The sequence below is a fragment of the Poromitra crassiceps genome, assembly GCF_964638095.1.
Source record: "Poromitra crassiceps genome assembly, chromosome: 28".
Classification (NCBI taxonomy): Eukaryota; Metazoa; Chordata; class Actinopteri; order Beryciformes; family Melamphaidae; genus Poromitra; species Poromitra crassiceps.
This window is the reverse complement of record NC_139651.1, coordinates 11,065,403-11,085,402: the sequence shown is the minus strand read 5'-3', so window position 1 is coordinate 11,085,402 and position 20,000 is coordinate 11,065,403. Positions and strand designations below refer to the sequence as shown.

Below are 20,000 nucleotides of genomic sequence, written 5' to 3'. Positions count from 1 at the left end.
AAATAGAACAGAATGTGAAACCATCGGTGTGAACGTGCACTTAGGCTGGTTCTCAAACTGTTTCACGCCAAGGACCCCTAACCTGACACAACTTAGACCACGGACCCCCAGGCCCGTTTGATAAGATCTTGTCCCAAACTCATTACCTAAAATAGTCACTCTGTCATTGTGTTACTTATGGTTGGAATTCTTTTTTTCTTTACCAAAATGTTTTTATTTACAATTTGTTATCTTTACAATACATACAGACAAAACAACACCACCAACAACAACCACCACACCTCTGCTCCTCCAATTTGTACATAGGTAATCTTAAACCATATAAAAATTCTTAATTAAATGTCATACAGGTAAAGAAAATAAAGAAATAACAAGGTATCAAAAAGACATTCTAGCTTCAGGAACTGCACTGCCATCACAAAACCTAGTTATTCGCTTGATCATCTGCTAAATTGAAATTACCAACATAACTAATGAATGGCATCCAAATATCTTCAAATATATTCGAGTCGAAACACGTTGGTATCCCCGTTTAGAATAAAGGATTTTTAATATTATTCAGAGTGCCTCGGATGTCTTTCTCTGCTCCATTCAACACCTGGGGAACTTCCTGCAACCACACTGGACAGCTACCTCTTTTTTTATCTTATATCTTCAAATATATGTTGTTTAGCTTTCAATATGTAAGTATTTTTTTCTAGTGGAAGGTTTGACAGCATCTGTCTTATCCATTGAGTTGAGCTTGGTCTGTGAACCATTTTCCACAACAATGCAATACATTTTTTGGCATTGAGCAACCCGAGATCCATAAATTTCATTTCACTTTTACTATAACTGTGATTCTCTGGGTATAAACCTAGCAGAAAATGCTTGGGGTCCAAAAAAACTGGTTTTGAAATAATCTCCTCGATCATACTTCTTACCTCTTCCCAGAATAGCTGAATTTTTCTACATTGCCAAATGCAATGAAAGAGAGTTCCTCTTTCCTCTGCACATTTTGTGCATATGTCAGGTATGTTTTTGTTATATCGATTTAGATCCACTGGGGTCACATACATCCGTATTAACCATTTGTATTGTATCAATTCAAGTCGTGAATTTATAGATAGGATATGAACTTCCTCACAAGCGGTTTCCCAATCTTCCTCTGAAATTTCAAGTTCTAAGTTTTCCTTCCAAGCATTCAGCTTATATCATGAGTTCTCAGATGAGCGAGATGTAAGTAAACAATAAAAACCTGATACGATTCCCTTTCTCAGACTGTCACCTGTCATCATTTCTGCTAAATGTGTGTGTAGGGGTTTGGTCAATATATTGTTTTGATTTGCTCTAAACAAAATTTCTAATCTGAAGGTATTTGTAGAAATGCCTTCTATTAAGATCAAATTTACTCTCCAGCTCTTCAAAGGACATCATAACATCTGAGTCTGGCAGATAGTCAGTCTTTGATAGTTTTAAGTATGGTTGGAATTCTAGTGAAAATAAATGACTACCTCTTTTTGCTGGGGACCCCCTGAAACCCCCTCAATGCCCCCCGGGGGGGTCCCCAGATCCCCCTTTGAGCACCACCGCAGGCCACCATCACTACCCTGTTTCAATGTAACCAGCCACAAACCTGCACGTTAGTGCTTCCCTTATTTAAAAGGTGGTTTGAGATCAGGTTCTGCTCATAGAAGACGCGTGAGAAGATTGCAAAGTGCGTGTGTGTGGGAAGGAGAACCCACGTTCAGGGCTGAGCTGCAGGCGGGAGTGTTCAGGAGCACTAATGTTTGGCTGTGCTGCTTATTCAAGCGCACGTCTAATCCAGCAGGCAATTAAGGGGCTCTGCAGCACGGCTTCAGTCCCATTCAAAAGTCATTAGCTCATCTCAAATAGGCTTTTAACGAGGAAAACGCCGGGCCTAGATCGCACCACGTCGACGTGAACGACCCGCGTGTTTATTATCAGATTTATGCATCAGATTATAGACATCTGGACGGATGATGAAGTGTCGTTTGGAGGCAACGACTATAATCGGACTGAAAAAGTGGCGTTTGGATAGGAAGGAATACGAGAGGTTTATGAAACAGCCAACTTTGTGTTCACTGTTCAGCAACATCATCTTCACAAATGAGGAGCGCTTTTAGGATTTTCAAAGTGTAAAATACGTTTTATTTATTTTTATTTTATATATTTTATTTTCAGTTTTTCAGAACAACATATGAACAAGACAAACAGGCTCAGACACAGAACGGAAAAAACAAAAACAAACACAAAAATAAAAATAAATACACATTTTCAACATTCAGTGCTACCAGTCATGTAAGGTGCTTATATTTTTACAAGAGGTATATTATTGTGCTCATCCGTCTCCCGCAACCTCAACAAGGTAGGCTAGAAACGGGCCCCAAATGGCAAAGAATTTCTTTAGTGAGTCGGTCCTCAGGAACCTAATCCTCTCCATCCGTATAACAGAGGTCATTTCCGTCAGCCACAGTTGAAAAGAAGGCGAAGTAGAAGACTTCCATTCTTTCAACATTAGTTTTTTGGCAACAATTGTCCCTTGCGTCAGAGATTGCTGCACAGTTGTGGGGAAGTCCAGAGAGAGTTCCGAGCAGCCGAAGATGGCAAGTTCTGCTTCGGGCTGAAGGGTTATTTTATAAGCCTTCGAGTACCAGTCAAATATCTTAGCCCAGAATCCGGACAGTGAAGCGCAGAACCAAAAAGCATGTGACAATGTGCCCTCCGACCCCTGACACCTATCACATACAGTAGCGGTGAGACAGAGGGATATATCTTATGTAGCCTATGCTTGGAGTAATGGAGACGGTGAGCGACTTTAAAGTGGATCAGCTGATGTCTGCTATTAACTGAGCAGAGTTGTACAACCGACAGGCTCCTTTCCCATATAATATCAGATAATTCAGTACCAAGTTCTTCCTGCCATGCCTCTCTAAAATACGTTTTATTTTTTAAACGTGATTTTCAGAAAACACTTCAAAGGTCATGAAAGTGCGTGGTCCTCATTTGTGAAGATGATCTTATTGAACACAAAGTTCCCTGTTTGAGAAACGTTTGTTAACCACAGACCTTATTTCCATGCATTTGTAACCGAAATTCCCATACAAAAATCGCATTGACATTTACACCTAAGAACCAGGAAGTGCAGGGACTTCTGGGTAAGCCTACAAAAATATGTCATCCCTGCGGCACTGCAGTGGTTCTCAAATGGTGCGTGTGCCTTCGAGTCCAGGTGTGCCTCGGGATTTTGTGACAACCATACGTTGTTATCGCAAACATAGCGCCTAAAACGATACAAAAAGTGGGTGTGTCTCTGCTTTCATGTAGTCATTTTGCAAAGTTTCAAATTCATTCCTGAATTATTTTTGTAAATAAATATTTCATGGGTAATAATCGTTGTTTGTCCAATTTGATTTGGCATTAGTCAATAAAAAATGTTTAGACCACTGCTTTCTGGTGTTACACTGATGTGCTGCTGTTGGTGCATCATAAAGGACCCCTACAGAACCCCCTTTGAGATCTGCTCTCTCACACACACACACACACACACACACACACACACACACACACACACACACACTAATATTGAGAGAGCGTTCATCTGTAAGGCACTGCTCCTGCCCCCCTCTGGGAGTGCTCAACAGACAGCACCTCCAAATACATACAGTATATATAAGGAGGGAGAGAGAGAGAAATGAAACCCCCCCCCCCCCCTTCCCCCCCGCTGAGTCTCCTATGATCCACACTCGCCCAGACGCTCTTTTGAAGCCCAGGTCTTAGAAATGCAAAGAGACGCATCCCAGTGGAGAAGCAGGAAAAGCCACGCTGTGTGTATCTCCCCTCCTCTGTCTCTCGTACCCGAGACAGAACAGCAAGAAGAAGTCCATATCTCCCCCGACATGAATGCTGGAGATACGACCCGGCTGCTGCTTCCAAACCCCGGCACAGGAGTCCCCCCCCGTTACAAGATAAGGTGCCGGAGCAGCCGGGGGGGGCGCTGGGAGGGACTTGGGAAAGGAAATATTTTTGGTGCTTACTTTTATCCAGTAGTAGAAAAGAAGAAAATAAATCTCCAAGGATGATTTCTGGAGAGGAATATCATATATATAATAATCATAGTTTTGTGTCGATTGTGGCTGTAGGAAACAATAGATATTCCACCTTCGGTCAGGACGGCCGAATCACTGCCTATCTTTCGGAAAAGACTAAAGACACACCTTTTCAGGCTCCACCTGGGCCCTTCTTGAAACTAACTTCTTTCTCTCTCGCTCTTAAAAAAACCAAAAAAACAAAACTTAACAAAACTTTACCACTGTTCCTTCAGAAGTTGTAGTTGTCATAGACTGTGTTGCATAGTCGATTGCTCTGCTGCTGACAAAAATGTGTTATTGTAAGTCGCTTTGGATAAAAGCGTCTGCCAAATGACGTAATGTAATGTAATCTTTTTCACCATGGTCGTAGTTAGGGGTGGGGACAATATCGAAATGCAATTGATTGCAATAGAAAAAGGACCAAATGTGTCGTGGGGCATTTATTCTGCTGTAGTAACATCACACATGACGCATCACAATTCCACAAGCTCTCCATAAAGATGATATTATTTTTGAAATAATATTTTTTGAAAATAATATTTTTTGAAATGGTTGTTTAGATTTTAGAAAGCCGATGCCATGGCTGGAAAGATTTGTGTGTCAAAAATAAGCCTTTGTGGTCACTGAACTTTGATTTATTACATCGTATATCGTGGTTTCATTGCATCGTTAACCCGATATCGCGTATCGAGGCCACTAGACAAAAACAACGTGCACAATTGCCTATAATGTAGGCAACTGTGCACGTCGTGTAGGCCCTACATGACTGGTTTCAGTGCATGTTGGCAAGCTATTGAATATTCCCCTGGCTGACTGTCCCTTCTCCAAAAGCAACCCCACTCCAGCCGCAGCGATCGAACAACGCAATTGACAACTGTCTCCTCTTACAAGGTTCCCTCAGCACACAAAGACGTTTCTTTTCCTTATCAGGACTCAGTGGTCCACTCTCCTGAAGCACACCATCACCACAGCTGAGCCATCCATTTATACAGAGCTCACTAACGGGCAAAATATAAAGACATGACCCACTCATGGCCCACTTGAAAATCTCAAAAATGTCCGCGGCCCAAAATATCCGAGGGTAAACCGTACAGAGGCCAAATAATGCGTTCTCAGAGCACTTTTTACTTTCATGATCAAAGGAGCTGTCCATCAGCACCACACAGAAAGCAGAAACTCAAAGTGAGGCGCTGTCTGCAATAGGCTAAATACCAGTATCAGTCATACTGTACATAATAATAATAATAATAATAATAATAATAATAATAATAATAATAATAATAATAATAATAATAATAATAATAACAATAACAATAATAATAATAATAATAACAATAATTATTATTATTATTACGAAAATCGTAATGTTTTGCAAATGATCTGGCGGGCCACTTGCAATACCTTTGCAGCCCACAGGTTGGAAATGACTGATATAAAAGGATCTCTGCTTGTCTTCCTTGTCAAGATGCACGTAGCTTTCTAAGAGCGGTTATCTACGATCATTATGAAGAGTGCTATTATTATTATTATTATTATTATTATTGGCTTTTTGGAAACACCTCACAAACTAGAAGAACACAACTTTGTTTATATAGCACTTTTCTAAAACAAGAATGAAGTCAATGGGCTCTGCAAACAAGGACGCATTAATGAGTTGATATCTGGCTCATGACCTATGGCACACGCACACACTGCCCAACTGACAACTGACAACTGCCCAACTGACATTACCTCTGTCACAAATTGACCTACAGGTGACACTTTTTACACGAAATGGATTCACCCACTCACCCATCTCTTGTCCCTCTCTACAAAAGCATTCATACCAATAAATTAGGGCTGGGCAATATATCAATATTATAGCGATATCGTTCGTGATATGAGACCGGATATCATCTTAGATTTTGGATATCCTAACACTGTATGGGGTTCCAAAAACCTTTTCATCTCGGGACCCAAAAGATACATTTTGTGTCTCCCTGGGACCCAAACTCACAAAAAACAGACGGTAATGGGTTGCCATGATGACCAGTTGGCGACCCACCCCCCACGTAACTTTAAATTAAATTAAATTAAATTAAATTAAATTGGGTCCCGACCCATGGCTTGGGAAACACTGCATATGGCATAAGTGTCGTCTTTTCCTGGTTTTAAAGGCTGCATTACAGTAAAGTGATGATATTTTCTGAACTTACCAGACTGTTCTAGCTGTTATTATTTGCCTTTACCCACTTAAGTCATTATATCCACATTACTGAGGATTATTTATCCAAATCTAAATATTTTGTGAAAGTACCAAGTTACAACTGAACATTTAGATATACTGTATATTGTCAACTAGATTGTGCTTCGCCATTCTGCCCAAAAATACTGACATGTGATTTTTGGTATCGCCCAGCCCTACAATAAATACCAATAAATAAGTATCCAGGTATGATGGAAACAGGTCTTTATCGCTTTTCATTCACCTCTAACTGTTTGTTGGGGGGGAGGTAACAAAAAAGCTATTGCAGCTTGTATGAAAGCTGCTACTGAATGCATAGGTTACTCAACATCTCAGACACAACAAAATACATTTCACCATATGAACATCAGCACACGTTCTCTCTCTCTCTGCCTCCAGAGAGTTTGATGAGAGCCATTTAAGCCTAGTGTGAAATGTCTCATTTTCCCCATGGCTGGAGCACATGAACGCTGCCAGGACAGAGAAAGACGTCTCACAGGTTCAGATTAACCTGTCATTTCCTTCTGCTTCACACAGACACACGTCTCTCTCCTCCTGTTTATCTCTCACCATCGTGGGCCTAGAAAACACCATGATCTTTATGCATCGACAAAACGTCAGGGCGAGCAAGAGAACATGATTCAGTGAAAAAGGTGTTTGATATGACGTGTGTGACTGGATGCTGATTTGAGGGTTCAAGGGAGAGCTCACCGTAAAATCCAAAATACATATTTTTCCTCTCACCTGTAGTGCTATTTATCCATCTATATCGTTTTGGGTTGGTTGCCTGAGTTTTGGAGATATCGGCCGCAGAGTTTCTGCCTTCTCTCCAATACAATGAAACTGGATGGCACTCGGCTTGTGGTGCTCAAAGTGCCAAAGAAATACATTTGATAAACTCAACAGCAATGTCTCTTTCCAGAAATCATGACCCCGTTACTCAAGATAATCCACAGACCTTGTTATGAGCAGTTTCATGGAGGAACTATTTTCTTTTGACCGAACTACACCTGCTAGCTGCTAGCTAGTTCCTACATGAGACTGCAAAAGAAAATAGTTCCTACATGAAACTGCTCACAACAAACTCTGTGGATTATCTTAAGGAACCGGGTCATGATTTCTGGAAAGAGACATTGCTGTTGAGTTTTTCAAATGTATTTTGTTGGTGCTTCGAGCACCACAAGCCGAGTGCCATCCAGTTCCATTGTATTGGAGAGAAGGCAGACATCTCTAGGGCTGATATCTCCAAAACTCAGGCAACTAACACAAAACGATATAGATGGATAAATAGCACTGCAGGTGAGAGGGAAAATATGTATTTTGGATTTTAGGGTGAGCTGTCCCTTTAAGGTCATTTCATAAGCTAATGAAACAGTAGCACAATTAAGGCACGATCTTTAATCCAAATCAAAGTTAAAATGGCCAAAACACAGAATATTAAACATATTTTCAAGTTGATTGACAAAAGCTGTTGACACAAAGTATGACTGTATGTGATGGCTAAATGTGATGCGCGGTGTATCTTTCTCAATGTTGTGTTTTGTTTACATTTCTGTCGCTTGTAAAAAATGTCTTTTGAGTTACATGACATGAGATGAGCAAGTTGAGAATTCAACCATCATAATGACATGATAGAGAAATAGACTGGAGATTTCACTTTCACTGTCTGAGATCAACAACAGCCACTTCATAAATACATACAAACATACACACAGACACACACGTGTAAGGAGAATTGCACATGTATATCTGTGTGTGCACACGCACACACTCCCCCTCCCACCCCCACACACACACACACACGCATACACACACACCCCAATCGATAGGCAACTCACAGGCAATCAAACGCCATTATTTGTGAAGTTCCACTCCAGTTCACATGAGCTGATAAAGGAGGCTGCTATTGATTCAGCGGCCCTGAAGGAGCGAGCAATTTAAACGAGCGATGGGGCATAAAACAAACTGGATCGCTCGAAACGCAGAGGGAGGAGAGGAGGAGAGGAGAAGAGAGGAGAAGAGAAGAGAAGAGAGGAGAGGAGAAGAGAGGAGACGAGACGAGAGGAGAGGGGAGGAGAGGAGAGGAGAGAGGAAGAGGAGAGGAGAAGAGAGGAGAGGAGAGGAGAAGAGAGGAGGAGAGGAGAGGAGAGAGGAGGAGAAGGAGAGGAGAAGAGAAGAGAAGAGAGGAGGAGAAGAGAGGAGAGGAGAAGAAGAGGGCCCGGGAGAGAGAGAGAGGGATGCGTTTTTAAGGATATCGAGGAGTGAGAGAAGGAGCCACACTTCCTCCCCTCGGGGGGGATCGGATCAGAACAGCCAGCGAAGTCCCCATTCGCTCTTCTCCTCCTAAAGTGTGCGCTTCCACATTTGTCCTGATGCCCCCGATACATTTAATCAGCACTGGGTTTGATGTAATTATAGCCTGGGGAGGTGCTTCCTCCACATTGCCTGCACCTGCCTTTCTTCCCTTTCAGCCTCCATGGTGCCAAAGTATATAAATGGAGAGACGCGAGATCTTCTCCACTGGAGTTAGAACAAACATGTCAAGCTGCTTGATGAATGACACGAGTTGGGCTGATGACGGGGTCTCCTCATTCGTATTCATTAGCCCGCCGATGTACTCGGCAGTCAACCGATGAGCTATTTTTCGAGATATTAACGCCGGCGGAGAGAAAGTGTTTCAGCGCGTTTGAGTCAGATTAGGAGAGACACAGACAGAGGGAGGAGGAGGACGGAGGGGAAGAGGAAGAGCATGTTGAAGAACCGAACCTCACCGCGTTGAACTCCTCCCATGAGTTGCTCCAGGTCCAGTAGTGTGCCTTGTATGGTCCAAGCCTCACAGCCATCATCTCGTTGCCACGGTAATAGAAGATGGGCCTGGTGACGACGGTGAGAGAAGTGGGCTTGTTAGAGAGGTTCTTCTCATTTTAGAAGAAGAAGAATTTTTTTTCACTCTGATCTGTCCCAAGCTTGTTCAGGTCAAACTCTAACCTTAACCCAGATCAAATCCCAATATTTTTAATTTATTTACATTTGAATTATTACCTACACTTCACCTTTAGATCTACTCTTCAATACTGTCTGATACCACACTTCTATTATATTCTTTCCACCATCCAGTGAGGATCATGAACTTTTCTGGCGCCTCAAACTCTCCCAAACATCACAAATCTCTGATCCACACGAGCACAAAGTCTGCCTTGGGTTCTTCTCTGACATCATCAAATGAAGCTTCCCTCTCAGGAACATGAAAGTTCCTGATCGTCTGCCTGCAGGCTCCTTAAAGTTGGAGTGTGTCACTTTTATCGTGCGGAACCTTTGTCTCCCCCTTCTGGGGAGCTTCTGGCAGTGACGGAACGTGCGCAGCATTCATGTGTCGTCGGGGGAAAATGAGTCCCCCGACCGCGTCCGTCGCTCTTTGTTGTCACGCAAAAAACGGGAAAATCTATCAATGCGTTGTTTCAAAGTTCTGAGCAATCAAATACAACACATCTTCTTTTTGTAGCGTCCATGTTGTTTCCACATGACCATCTCAAAGCTCACGAACACATCGAGGAAGAACGACTTCGAGTGTGGATCAATCGTTTTGAACGTCACACAGCCCCGCCCCCCGCGAAGTGACTCGTTTCACTTCCGAATTTTATACATTTGGTAAATCTCGAGGAGCCGCAAGACTCAATTATTCAACGGGAAATGAGGTGCCTAGGCGGGGCAGCACCAGGTCTCTGGTGGGCAGCACCAGGTCTCTGGTGGGCAGCACCAGGTCTCTGGTGGGCAGCGCGGAATGTCGCCCGACGACAGCAGATTTAAACTCCGGCCTGCTGTGGAATACAGAGAGAGAGCGCCATCTGGTGGTGACGGGCTTAATCGGCATTGTGGGAACTCGTTTGGCCAATGGCTTGAATGTACGTTCATTCAGCTTTAGTGAAGACGCGTTCAGCTATAGCCACGTCTCTATCTGACCACCCAAATCCCACAGGAGCTACTGTAGCATGCACACGGACCTGTCTGTGAGTGTGTGTGTGTGGTTGAGCAGGACCTGTCTGTGAGTGTGTGTGCACGGACCTGTCTGTGAGTGTGTGTGTGTGGTTGAGCAGGACCTGTCTGTGAGTGTGTGTGTGTGGTTGAGCAGGACCTGTCTGTGAGTGTGTGTGTGGTTGAGCAGGACCTGTCTGTGAGTGTGTGTGTGTGGTTGAGCAGGACCTGTCTGTGAGTGTGTGTGCACGGACCTGTCTGTGAGTGTGTGTGTGTGCACGGACCTGTCTGTGAGTGTGTGTGTGTGGTTGAGCAGGACCTGTCTGTGAGTGTGTGTGCACGGACCTGTCTGTGAGTGTGTGTGTGTGGTTGAGCAGGACCTGTCTGTGAGTGTGTGTGCACGGACCTGTCTGTGAGTGTGTGTGTGTGCACGGACCTGTCTGTGAGTGTGTGTGTGTGGTTGAGCAGGACCTGTCTGTGAGTGTGTGTGTGTGTGTGTGCACGGACCTGTCTGTGACTGTGTGTGTGTGGTTGAGCAGGACCTGCTGTGAGTGTGTGTGCACGGACCTGTCTGTGAGTGTGTGTGTGTGCACGGACCTGTCTGTGAGTGTGTGTGTGTGCACGGACCTGTCTGTGAGTGTGTGTGTGTGTGTGTGCGCGGACCTGTCTGTGAGTGTGTGTGTGTGGTTGAGCAGGACCTGTCTGTGAGTGTTTGTGTGCACGGACCTGTCTGTGAGTGTGTGTGTGGTTGAGCAGGACCTGTCTGTGAGTGTGTGTGTGTGTGTGCACGGACCTGTCTGTGAGTGTGTGTGTGGTTGAGCAGGACCTGTCTGTGAGTGTGTGTGTGTGCACGGACCTGTCTGTGAGTGTGTGTGTGGTTGAGCAGGACCTGTCTGTGAGTGTGTGTGTGTGGTTGAGCAGGACCTGTCTGTGAGTGTGTGTGTGCACGGACCTGTCTGTGAGTGTGTGTGTGGTTGAGCAGGACCTGTCTGTGAGTGTGTGTGTGGTTGAGCAGGACCTGTCTGTGAGTGTGTGTGTGTGTGTGTGCACGGACCTGTCTGTGAGTGTGTGTGTGGTTGAGCAGGACCTGTCTGTGAGTGTGTGTGTGTGTGTGTGCACGGACCTGTCTGTGAGTGTGTGTGTGGTTGAGCAGGACCTGTCTGTGAGTGTGTGTGTGTGTGTGTGTGTGTGCACGGACCTGTCTGTGAGTGTGTGTGTGGTTGAGCAGGACCTGTCTGTGAGTGTGTGTGTGTGTGTGTGTGTGCACGGACCTGTCTGTGACTGTGTGTGTGTGGTTGAGCAGGACAGGCGTCAGGTCCAGTCCATCCAGGACTCGGTCGTCAGGAGGGCTGAGGCCGGCCAGCGCCACGCTGGTGCTGAACAGGTCCATCACACTGGCCAGCTGGAAGCTCACCTGCACCACCACAAGGAGACACAAGATACAGCTGCTCTCAGGTTGTCCAGGAGAACCCCCCCAATACTTCACTACTGCCACAGCTTTTTGTGACATTTGACAGTATTAAAAAATAAATAAATCTGTAAAAAGAAAAAACTTCACTGACTTTTCTATGTTTTCCAGGATGGTTACATTGTATTTCAATGACCTCAGTTATTCTTTTAGCCAATAGTTGTGAACACGATCAACTCTCGAACGACACAGCCACGCCTCTAAACTGTGATGTCATCATCATGAGACAAATCCCGGCACTGCTCCATGTCGAGCTTGACCTTTGATCTTTGATATCCACAAGTAGTGCTGACGGGTTTGTTTATTTATTTACAGGCAAGTTGTCTCTGTAAAACTAGTGTCCTCTAGAGAGAGAGTGGCGTCAGCGGAGGACCAAAATGCGAGACTCATTAGCCAATGAACAGCCAGGAATGGGTCTCGCGCTACTTTTGCATGCTAAAATAAAGCTGATAATGTACAATTTGATTCAAGGGACAAAAAAACCCTTTCAGAGTACAACACAAACTGTCTATTTTGCTGCAACTCGACAGTGCTGCTTAATCCAGGACCTTACTTCCTGGAACTCTTGAGAGTAAAAAACTGGTCCATTGGAGTGAATGGAGATGTCGCGACTCTTCCATCTACACGGCTCTGTGTAAAACCACCCGGAGCGTCACTGTGCTGCTCTCCCATTCGCCATCAATGGAGCAGCTCTACGATTGGTCTGTTGATGACTTGGCTCCTCCTTGTTTCTGCCACTGCGGGTCGATTTATTCACGTTTCACAAATCAAGAATGTGAGTAATTCAATAGCGCAGGCGTGACACGTGGATCCTCTTTCACGCTGGATTTTCTCCTATGAACGCCAACACGGTAACAATGTATAGTCATGATGAGAGAGGGACATGTGTGTGTGTGTGTGTGTGTGTGTGTGCGTGCGTGTGTGTGTGTGTGTGCGCACGCGTGTGTGTGTGTGTGTGTGTGTGTGTGTGTGTGTGTGCGTGCGTGTGCGTGTGTCTGTGTGCGAGCGTGTGTGTGTGTGTGTGTGTGTGTGTGTACACGTGTAGGTAAGGGCTGCATGTCTTCAGTCTCCCCTCTAATCTGGGTTTGCAGGTTTCTTATAAAACCTCTCTTTCTAAATGAGTTTTGAGGGGAAATAAAAAATAAATCAGAATATGAAAGAGGAGGCGCGCGAGGAGAAAGAGGAGGAGGAGGAGGAGCAGGGAGAGGACGAGGCCCGGGCAGGCAGCAGGCTGGAGACGGAGCAAGCTGCCGTTTTATCTCCTCTTCCCAGTCGCACCGAAAAGCTTTATTTTATTTATAAACTTTGAACTCTTTTCAGATAAAATGCCATTTTTTCACTGTCATCCTTGATCTCGCGTTCCATTCTCTCTCCTGAGCGAGCCGAGGAGAGGAGACGCTACGCTCGCCATCAGATAGTGCTATCAGGCCTGTGCAGCTGCGCCGCCATGTGCCGCTGTGCGCCTATCGGCAGCCAGCACACACGCGCGCGCGCGCACGTACACACACACACACACACGTGCATGTACGCGCACACACACACACACACATGTGCATGCACGCGCGCACACATATTACACACACATGTGCATGCACGCGCACACACACACACACACACACACACACACACGTGCATGTACGCGCACACACACACACACACACATGTGCATGCACGCGCGCACACATATTACACACACATGTGCATGCACGCGCACACACACACACACACGTGCATGCACGCGCGCACACATATTACACACACATGTGCATGCACACGCACACACAAAAGCGTCTAAGCACTGAAATGAATTCCCTTTTCTTCTGCATCCACGGAACTAACACACACACACACACACACACACACACACACACACACACACACACACACACACACACACACTTCATATGAACTTGTGCTACCGAAAAGCCAAACCTCCAAACTCAGACGGGTCTGAGGGAGGAAGTGTTCTCAGGTGCCGCCATCTTTCATTTCCTTCCCCTCCGTTAAGCTCTGCTCTCTTTTGTCGTCTACATGAAGCTCACATCTTTCCTCACCCTTTGTTTCTTCTTCCCTTTCTGTCTGCCTCATCACTCTGTATCAATGTCTCTCACTCTCTCTCTCTCTCTGTGCATGTCTGCCTCATCACTCTGTATTAATGTCTCTCTCTCTCTCTCTCTGTGCATGTCTTCCTCTGTGTTGTGTGAATGTCTCTCTCTCTCTCTCTCTCTCTCTCTCTCTCTCTCTCTCTCTGTGTTGTGTGAATGTCTCTCTCTCACTCTCTCTCTGTGTTGTGTGAATGTCTCTAACTCACTCTCTCTCTGTGTTGTGTGAATGTCTCTCTCTCTCTCTCTCTCTCTCTCTCTCTCTCTCTCTCTCTCTCTGTGTTGTGTGAATGTCTCTAACTCACTCTCTCTCTGTGTTGTGTGAATGTCTCTCTCTCTCTCTCTCTCTCTCTGTGTTGTGTGAGTGGTGCTGATGGTGGTTATCTGAGGAGGCGGGGCTTCTGTCTGTGTGTCTGCTGCTTGATAAAACACAACAAAAGGGATTGTGATGCTCCACAACGTTGGGGGGCTAACCCCCCCCCCCCCCCACACACACACACACACACACACACACACACACAGGCACTGGGGGAATGCTGAACCTGCACCCGACTCCCTCCTCCTCCATCCACGCTGCTGTCATTCCGCCACACCTCCTTTTCACCCACCTGAATAAAAGAGCACACTTCCTCCTTGAAAGAACATGATTATTGGCTGATGTTTCTTAACGAGAGAGACTGATTGTGTCTCTGGCATGCAGCCATAGATGCAAATGAAATAAATACATATAAAACCAAAACACACAATTGAAATATAGATGTGCGTTTTGTTTCTGCTGACTGTGTGTAAATTGTAATGGCATCCCCCCATATAGGAGTGATGTTCCCATCATGCACTTGGTTGGTAGGTATGCCAACTTATCTCCTCATCTTAACACTGTTAAGATGTGAGTGTGTCTGTGCAGTAACCCAGCTGGAAGCCCCGCCCCCTGTGCAGTAACCCAGCTGGAAGCCCCGCCCCATGTGCAGTAACCCAGCTGGAAGCCCCGCCCCCCTGTACAGTAACCCAGCTGGAAGCCCCGCCCCCTGTGCAGTAACCCAGCTGGAAGCCCCGCCCCCTGTGCAGTAACCCAGCTGGAAGCCCCGCCCCCTGTACAGTAACCCAGCTGGAAGCCCTGCCCCCTGTGCAGTAACCCAGCTGGAAGCCCTGCCCCCTGTGCAGTAACCCAGCTGGAAGCCCCGCCCCCTGTACAGTAACCCAGCTGGAAGCCCCACCCCCTGTGCAGTAACCCAGCTGGAAGCCCCGCCCTCAACTAGCCCCGCCCCCCGACTAACAAAGGCTTGCATGGCTGTTTGTTGTGTCCAGCACTTTGCTCTAACACCTTATGGATGTTTTCAACGTGCAGAATTACAGATCAACAGAGATTTCAGCCCAATGCTAAATAAGAGAGAGAGGGGGAGGGAGGGGGGAGGGCGACGCTGTGCCTCCCCCCTCCCTCCCCCCTCCAGATGAAGCCACGCCCACAGCTAGAGAGCAACAGTAGCTGCAACAAAGACACTTTGTCATCACAACCCCCAGAGAGCTGCAGGGAGGATCCAGACCCCCAAGCTCCACACACACACACACACACACACACACACACACACACACACAGTTTGAGTACTGGTCAAGCATAATGTGGCACAGGTGCAACCAGGACAGCATCCCTGGCAGTGTGGCGGTGCCAACTTCCTGCTTCCTTCCCCCCTTCTCCCCCCCTCCTCCCCCCCTGCGAGCGCCTTAACACCCCCCCCCCCCCCTGCGAGCGCCTGGCATATTCAGATACTGAAGTCCTCATTACGGCTCAATCCAACCTCAGCAAACACACAAACAGATTAGCCGCTTAAGACGCTCCCAATCCCTCTCTCTCTCTCTCTCTCCCAATCCCTCTCTCTCTCTCTCTCTCTCTCTCTCTCTCTCTCTCTCTCTCCCTCTCTCGCTCGGCCCTGTGCGGTGCTATCAGGGCCCTGCACACGCCTCAGAGATGAGCCAGGGGGCAGGCTTGGCAGGCTTAGCGGCTGCACGCTGCAGCCTGCGCTCCACGCTACCAAACGCCAAATCCCTCTGCGTCACAGCCCCGTGTCACCGCCGGCCCTAATACAATTAAAAGTCATTTGCAGAACGCACAGGGCTTAGAGGATCAGGGTGTGGGTGTGTGTGTGTGTGTGTGTGTGTGTGTGTGTGTGTGTGTGTGTGTGTGTGGGCGGGGGGGTACGTTGGAGAAGGGGGGGTCTTTCCATGCACACATGCTTATGGAGGAATAAAAAGTGAGAGTCACACAGAGAGAGAGAGGGCAAGAGAGAGAGAGAGAGGGAGAGAGAGGGGGCGAGAGAGAGAGAGGGGTGGGGAGAGAGAGAGACAGAGGGAGAGGGAGAGAGGTGGGGAGAGAGAGAAGGAGAGAGGGCGAGAGAGGTGGGGAGAGAGAGAGAGGGGGGGAGGGAGAGAGAGAGGGGGGGAGAGGGAGAGAGGGCGAGAGAGAGAGGGAGAGAGGGCAAGAGAGAGAGAGGGCAAGAGAGAGGGTGAGAGAGAGAGAGAGGGAGTGCTGGCACTCAGACGAACAGTTGATCCAAAGGGTTTATGGAGTTCCAACACTTCTTGGATGCTGAATGACCCCGGACGTAAAGCAGTAAACGATCCCCGGACGTAAAGCGGTAAACGATCCCTGGACGTAAAGCGGTAAACGATCCCCAGACGTAAAGCAGTAAACGATCCCCGGACGTAAAGCGGTAAACGATCCCCGGACGTAAAGCGGTAAACGATCCCTGGACGTAAAGCGGTAAACGATCCCTGGACGTAAAGCGGTAAACGATCCCCGGACGTAAAGCGGTAAACGATCCCCGGACGTAAAGCGGTAAACGATCCCTGGACGTAAAGCGGTAAACGATCCCCGGACGTAAAGCGGTAAACGATCCCTGGACGTAAAGCAGTAAACGATCCCCGGACGTAAAGCAGTAAACGATCCCCGGACGTAAAGCGGTAAACGATCCCCGGACGTAAAGCGGTAAACGATCCCCGGACGTAAAGCGGTAAACGATCCCCGGACGTAAAGCGGTAAACGATCCCCGGACGTAATGCAGTAAACGATCCCTGGACGTAAAGCGGTAAACGATCCCCGGACGTAAAGCAGTAAACGATCCCCGGACGTAAAGCAGTAAACCTTAACCTGAACTACCTAGCAACCAAAGAATCCAGCTAATCTACAGAGTGAGTGGTCCTCTGTGACCTGGACAGAGTGAGTGGTCCTCTCGTTTTCTCACCGTGCCCTCTGGGATGCGTCCAGGCCACCAGGCGATGGCCGGCTCCCTCATGCCCCCTTCAAAGGTGGTCTGTTTCCCACAGAGGAACGGCCCGTTGCTGCCACCTGAGTCCAACGCACAAGCACACAAACACATAAAAGAACAGGTCATTCACAACCTGTGTGTGTGTGTGTGTGTGTGTGTGTGTGCGTGAGCGTGTGTGTGCGTGTGTGTGTGTGTGCATGTGTGCGTGTGCGTGTGTGTGTGCGTGCGCGCGACACCTACTCTCATTTGGGCCAGACGTGAGAGCAGCTCCGTTGTCCGAGGTGAAGAAGACGAAGGTGTTTGATTGGATGCCCAGTGTCATCAGCTGTGACAGGATCTGACCAATGCTGTCGTCCAGTTCCATCACCGCATCACCGTACCTGCGGCACACAGCCAATCACAGCTCATACACACTTCCCCTTTAGATAGGCAGTCAAGTAACGCCTGGATGCATCTGTTGTATCCTGGACTGGACTGGGTGTCAACTCATGTGATGATATTTATTTACAATCATCATTAGTCATCAGTAATGTAGGGGTGTCACAATATATCGTCCCACGAAATTTCGCGATAGTAAAACGTCACGATATGTATCGTTGAGATGAAATCTCATATCGCAAAAAAAAAAAAAAAAAAAAAATTCAAAAAATAGACTAAGAAACGTCTTTGTTTGTTGAAGTTCAATGTGTGGAAAGTAGTTCAGTTGAACAAGTCTCTGAAGAGACACATGAGAAGTTATACAGGAGAGAAACCATTCAATTGAGTTTCTGGCAAAACTGTTTACTTGACAGGAAAAACTGAAGATGCATAAAAAATAGATTAAGAAAAGTCTTGTTGTTTGAGTTTGAAGAAAAACTGAAGATGGATAATGAGAATTTATACTGCTGAGAAACCTTTTAGTTCAAAGTAAATCTAAGTGACGGTGTAACTCATTCTATTTCAAGATAAGCCTTATCTCCAATCTCATGTTTTTTCTAGTTGTTATTGTAATAACAATTTCCCACAACAGCATGTTTTGTATTTGTGCATTTCAAATAAAATACTACTTTTCCAGTCATATATTGTCATTATTCAAGTTTAAAAAAATATTGTTAAAATCGTATCGTATCGTATCGTTATCGTGAACCCAGTATCGTGATACGTATCGTATCGTGAGCTGAGTGTATCGTGACACCCCTAGTAATGAGTCATTTGGAAATGACAAATCAATGTTCATGTCACTCACCCAGAACAGCCTAAGAAGTTCAGAAAATGTATCACTTTAACGTAACAGTGGCTTAAAAGTGATAATACATTAGATTTTCATCTAAATAAATGTGTGTTAAGTCACTAATATCTATCTAATAGTGACTTAACACAATGGTGATTGAGCCTATGGGCCATTGATGGAAGCCTTTGCATTTTCACTATTGCAGCATTTATGAACTTGGTGTCTGTGGTGACACAGGGTGGGCGGAGCTAACACAATAGACTCACTCTGTAGGTTACTGTAGGTTCACAGGGTGGGCGGAGCTAACACAATAGACTCACTCTGCAGGTTACTGTAGGTTCACAGGGTGGGCGGAGCTAACACAATAGACTCACTCTGTAGGTTACTGTAGGTTCACAGGGTGGGCGGAGCTAACACAATAGACTCACTCTGATAGGTTACTGTAGGTTAACAGGGTGGGCGGAGCGAACACAATACACTCACTCTGTAGGATACTGTAGGTTCACAGGGTGGGTGGAGCTAACACAATAGACTCACTCTGATAGGTCACTGTAGGTTCCTGACAGCTCTTGTGTGAAGTAGGATAACAAGCTACTTTTTTCCGGTCTCTGCTACTGTAGCATTATGTGTGTTAAGTTTACTATGGCCGAACAAACTGACTAATGTCACATAATAGAACTGTTTGGATCTCACCTGCAATTACCACTCATCGCCAATAGGTGTCACCCAAGAGAACAAAACTGAAATCTTCTGAATTATCACTTTAAGACCAGGAAGAAGTAACATTCAAGTTATTTCACAATATAACAACAACCAAAATCCCAGACGATATCGTCTCATATCACAATATGGATATTATACGATGGTGGGTAGGGTATAACCTGCCGCGCTGGCTCTGTCCCAGGAAGCGTTTGGAGGCGTAGACGGGAGCGTGAGTGGCATCGGCAGCCCAGTAGAGGAGGAAGGGCTGGTGGGCTGCAGCCTGACGAGATACGAAGTCAAGACCCTCCTGTAGAGACGGGAGGAGGTGTTAGACTGTTACAGCACTGTCAGTACAGAGATATATGAAGTCAAGACCCTCCTGTAGAGACAGGAGGTGTTAGACCGTTACAACAGATTAACACCTCTCCAGCATGCAGTGATGTATTAACACCTCTCCAGCATGCAGAGATGTATTAACACCTCTCCAGCATGCAGTGATGTATTAACACCTATCCAGTATACAGTGATGTATTAACATCTCTCCAGCATGCAGTGATGTATAAACACCTCTCCAGCATGCAGTGATGTATTAACACCTCTCCAGCATGCAGAGATGTATTAACACCTCTCCAGCATGCAGTGATGTATTAACACCTCTCCAGCATGCAGTGATGTATTAACACCTCTCCAGCATGCAGTGATGTATTAACACCTCTCCAGCATGCAGTGATGTATTAACACCTCTCCAGCATGTAGTGATGTATTAACACCTCTCCAGCATGCAGTGATGTATTAACACCTCTCCAGCATGCAGTGATGTATTAACACCTCTCCAGCATGCAGTGATGTATTAACACCTCTCCAGCATGCAGTGATGTATTAACATCTCTCCAGCATGCAGTGATGTATTAACACCTCTCCAGCATGCAGAGATGTATTAACACCTCTCCAGCATGCAGAGATGTATTAAC

The 20,000-nt window shown here is 46.2% G+C and overlaps 1 protein-coding gene across 1 annotated transcript in view; it reads right to left on the bottom strand.

The window, feature by feature from the left end:
* galns (galactosamine (N-acetyl)-6-sulfatase) overlaps nt 1-20,000 on the bottom strand; it is a 33,031-nt gene that overhangs the window by 7,231 nt on the left and 5,800 nt on the right. The window contains exons 7-11 of the mRNA XM_083662484.1: nt 19,209-19,336; nt 17,358-17,497; nt 17,094-17,197; nt 11,559-11,701; nt 9,087-9,189 (exon numbers count right to left, since the gene is read on the bottom strand). Of these exons, the coding sequence (XP_083518610.1) occupies nt 9,087-9,189; nt 11,559-11,701; nt 17,094-17,197; nt 17,358-17,497; nt 19,209-19,336 (618 nt within the window). The remainder of the gene's footprint in view (nt 1-9,086; nt 9,190-11,558; nt 11,702-17,093; nt 17,198-17,357; nt 17,498-19,208; nt 19,337-20,000) is intronic.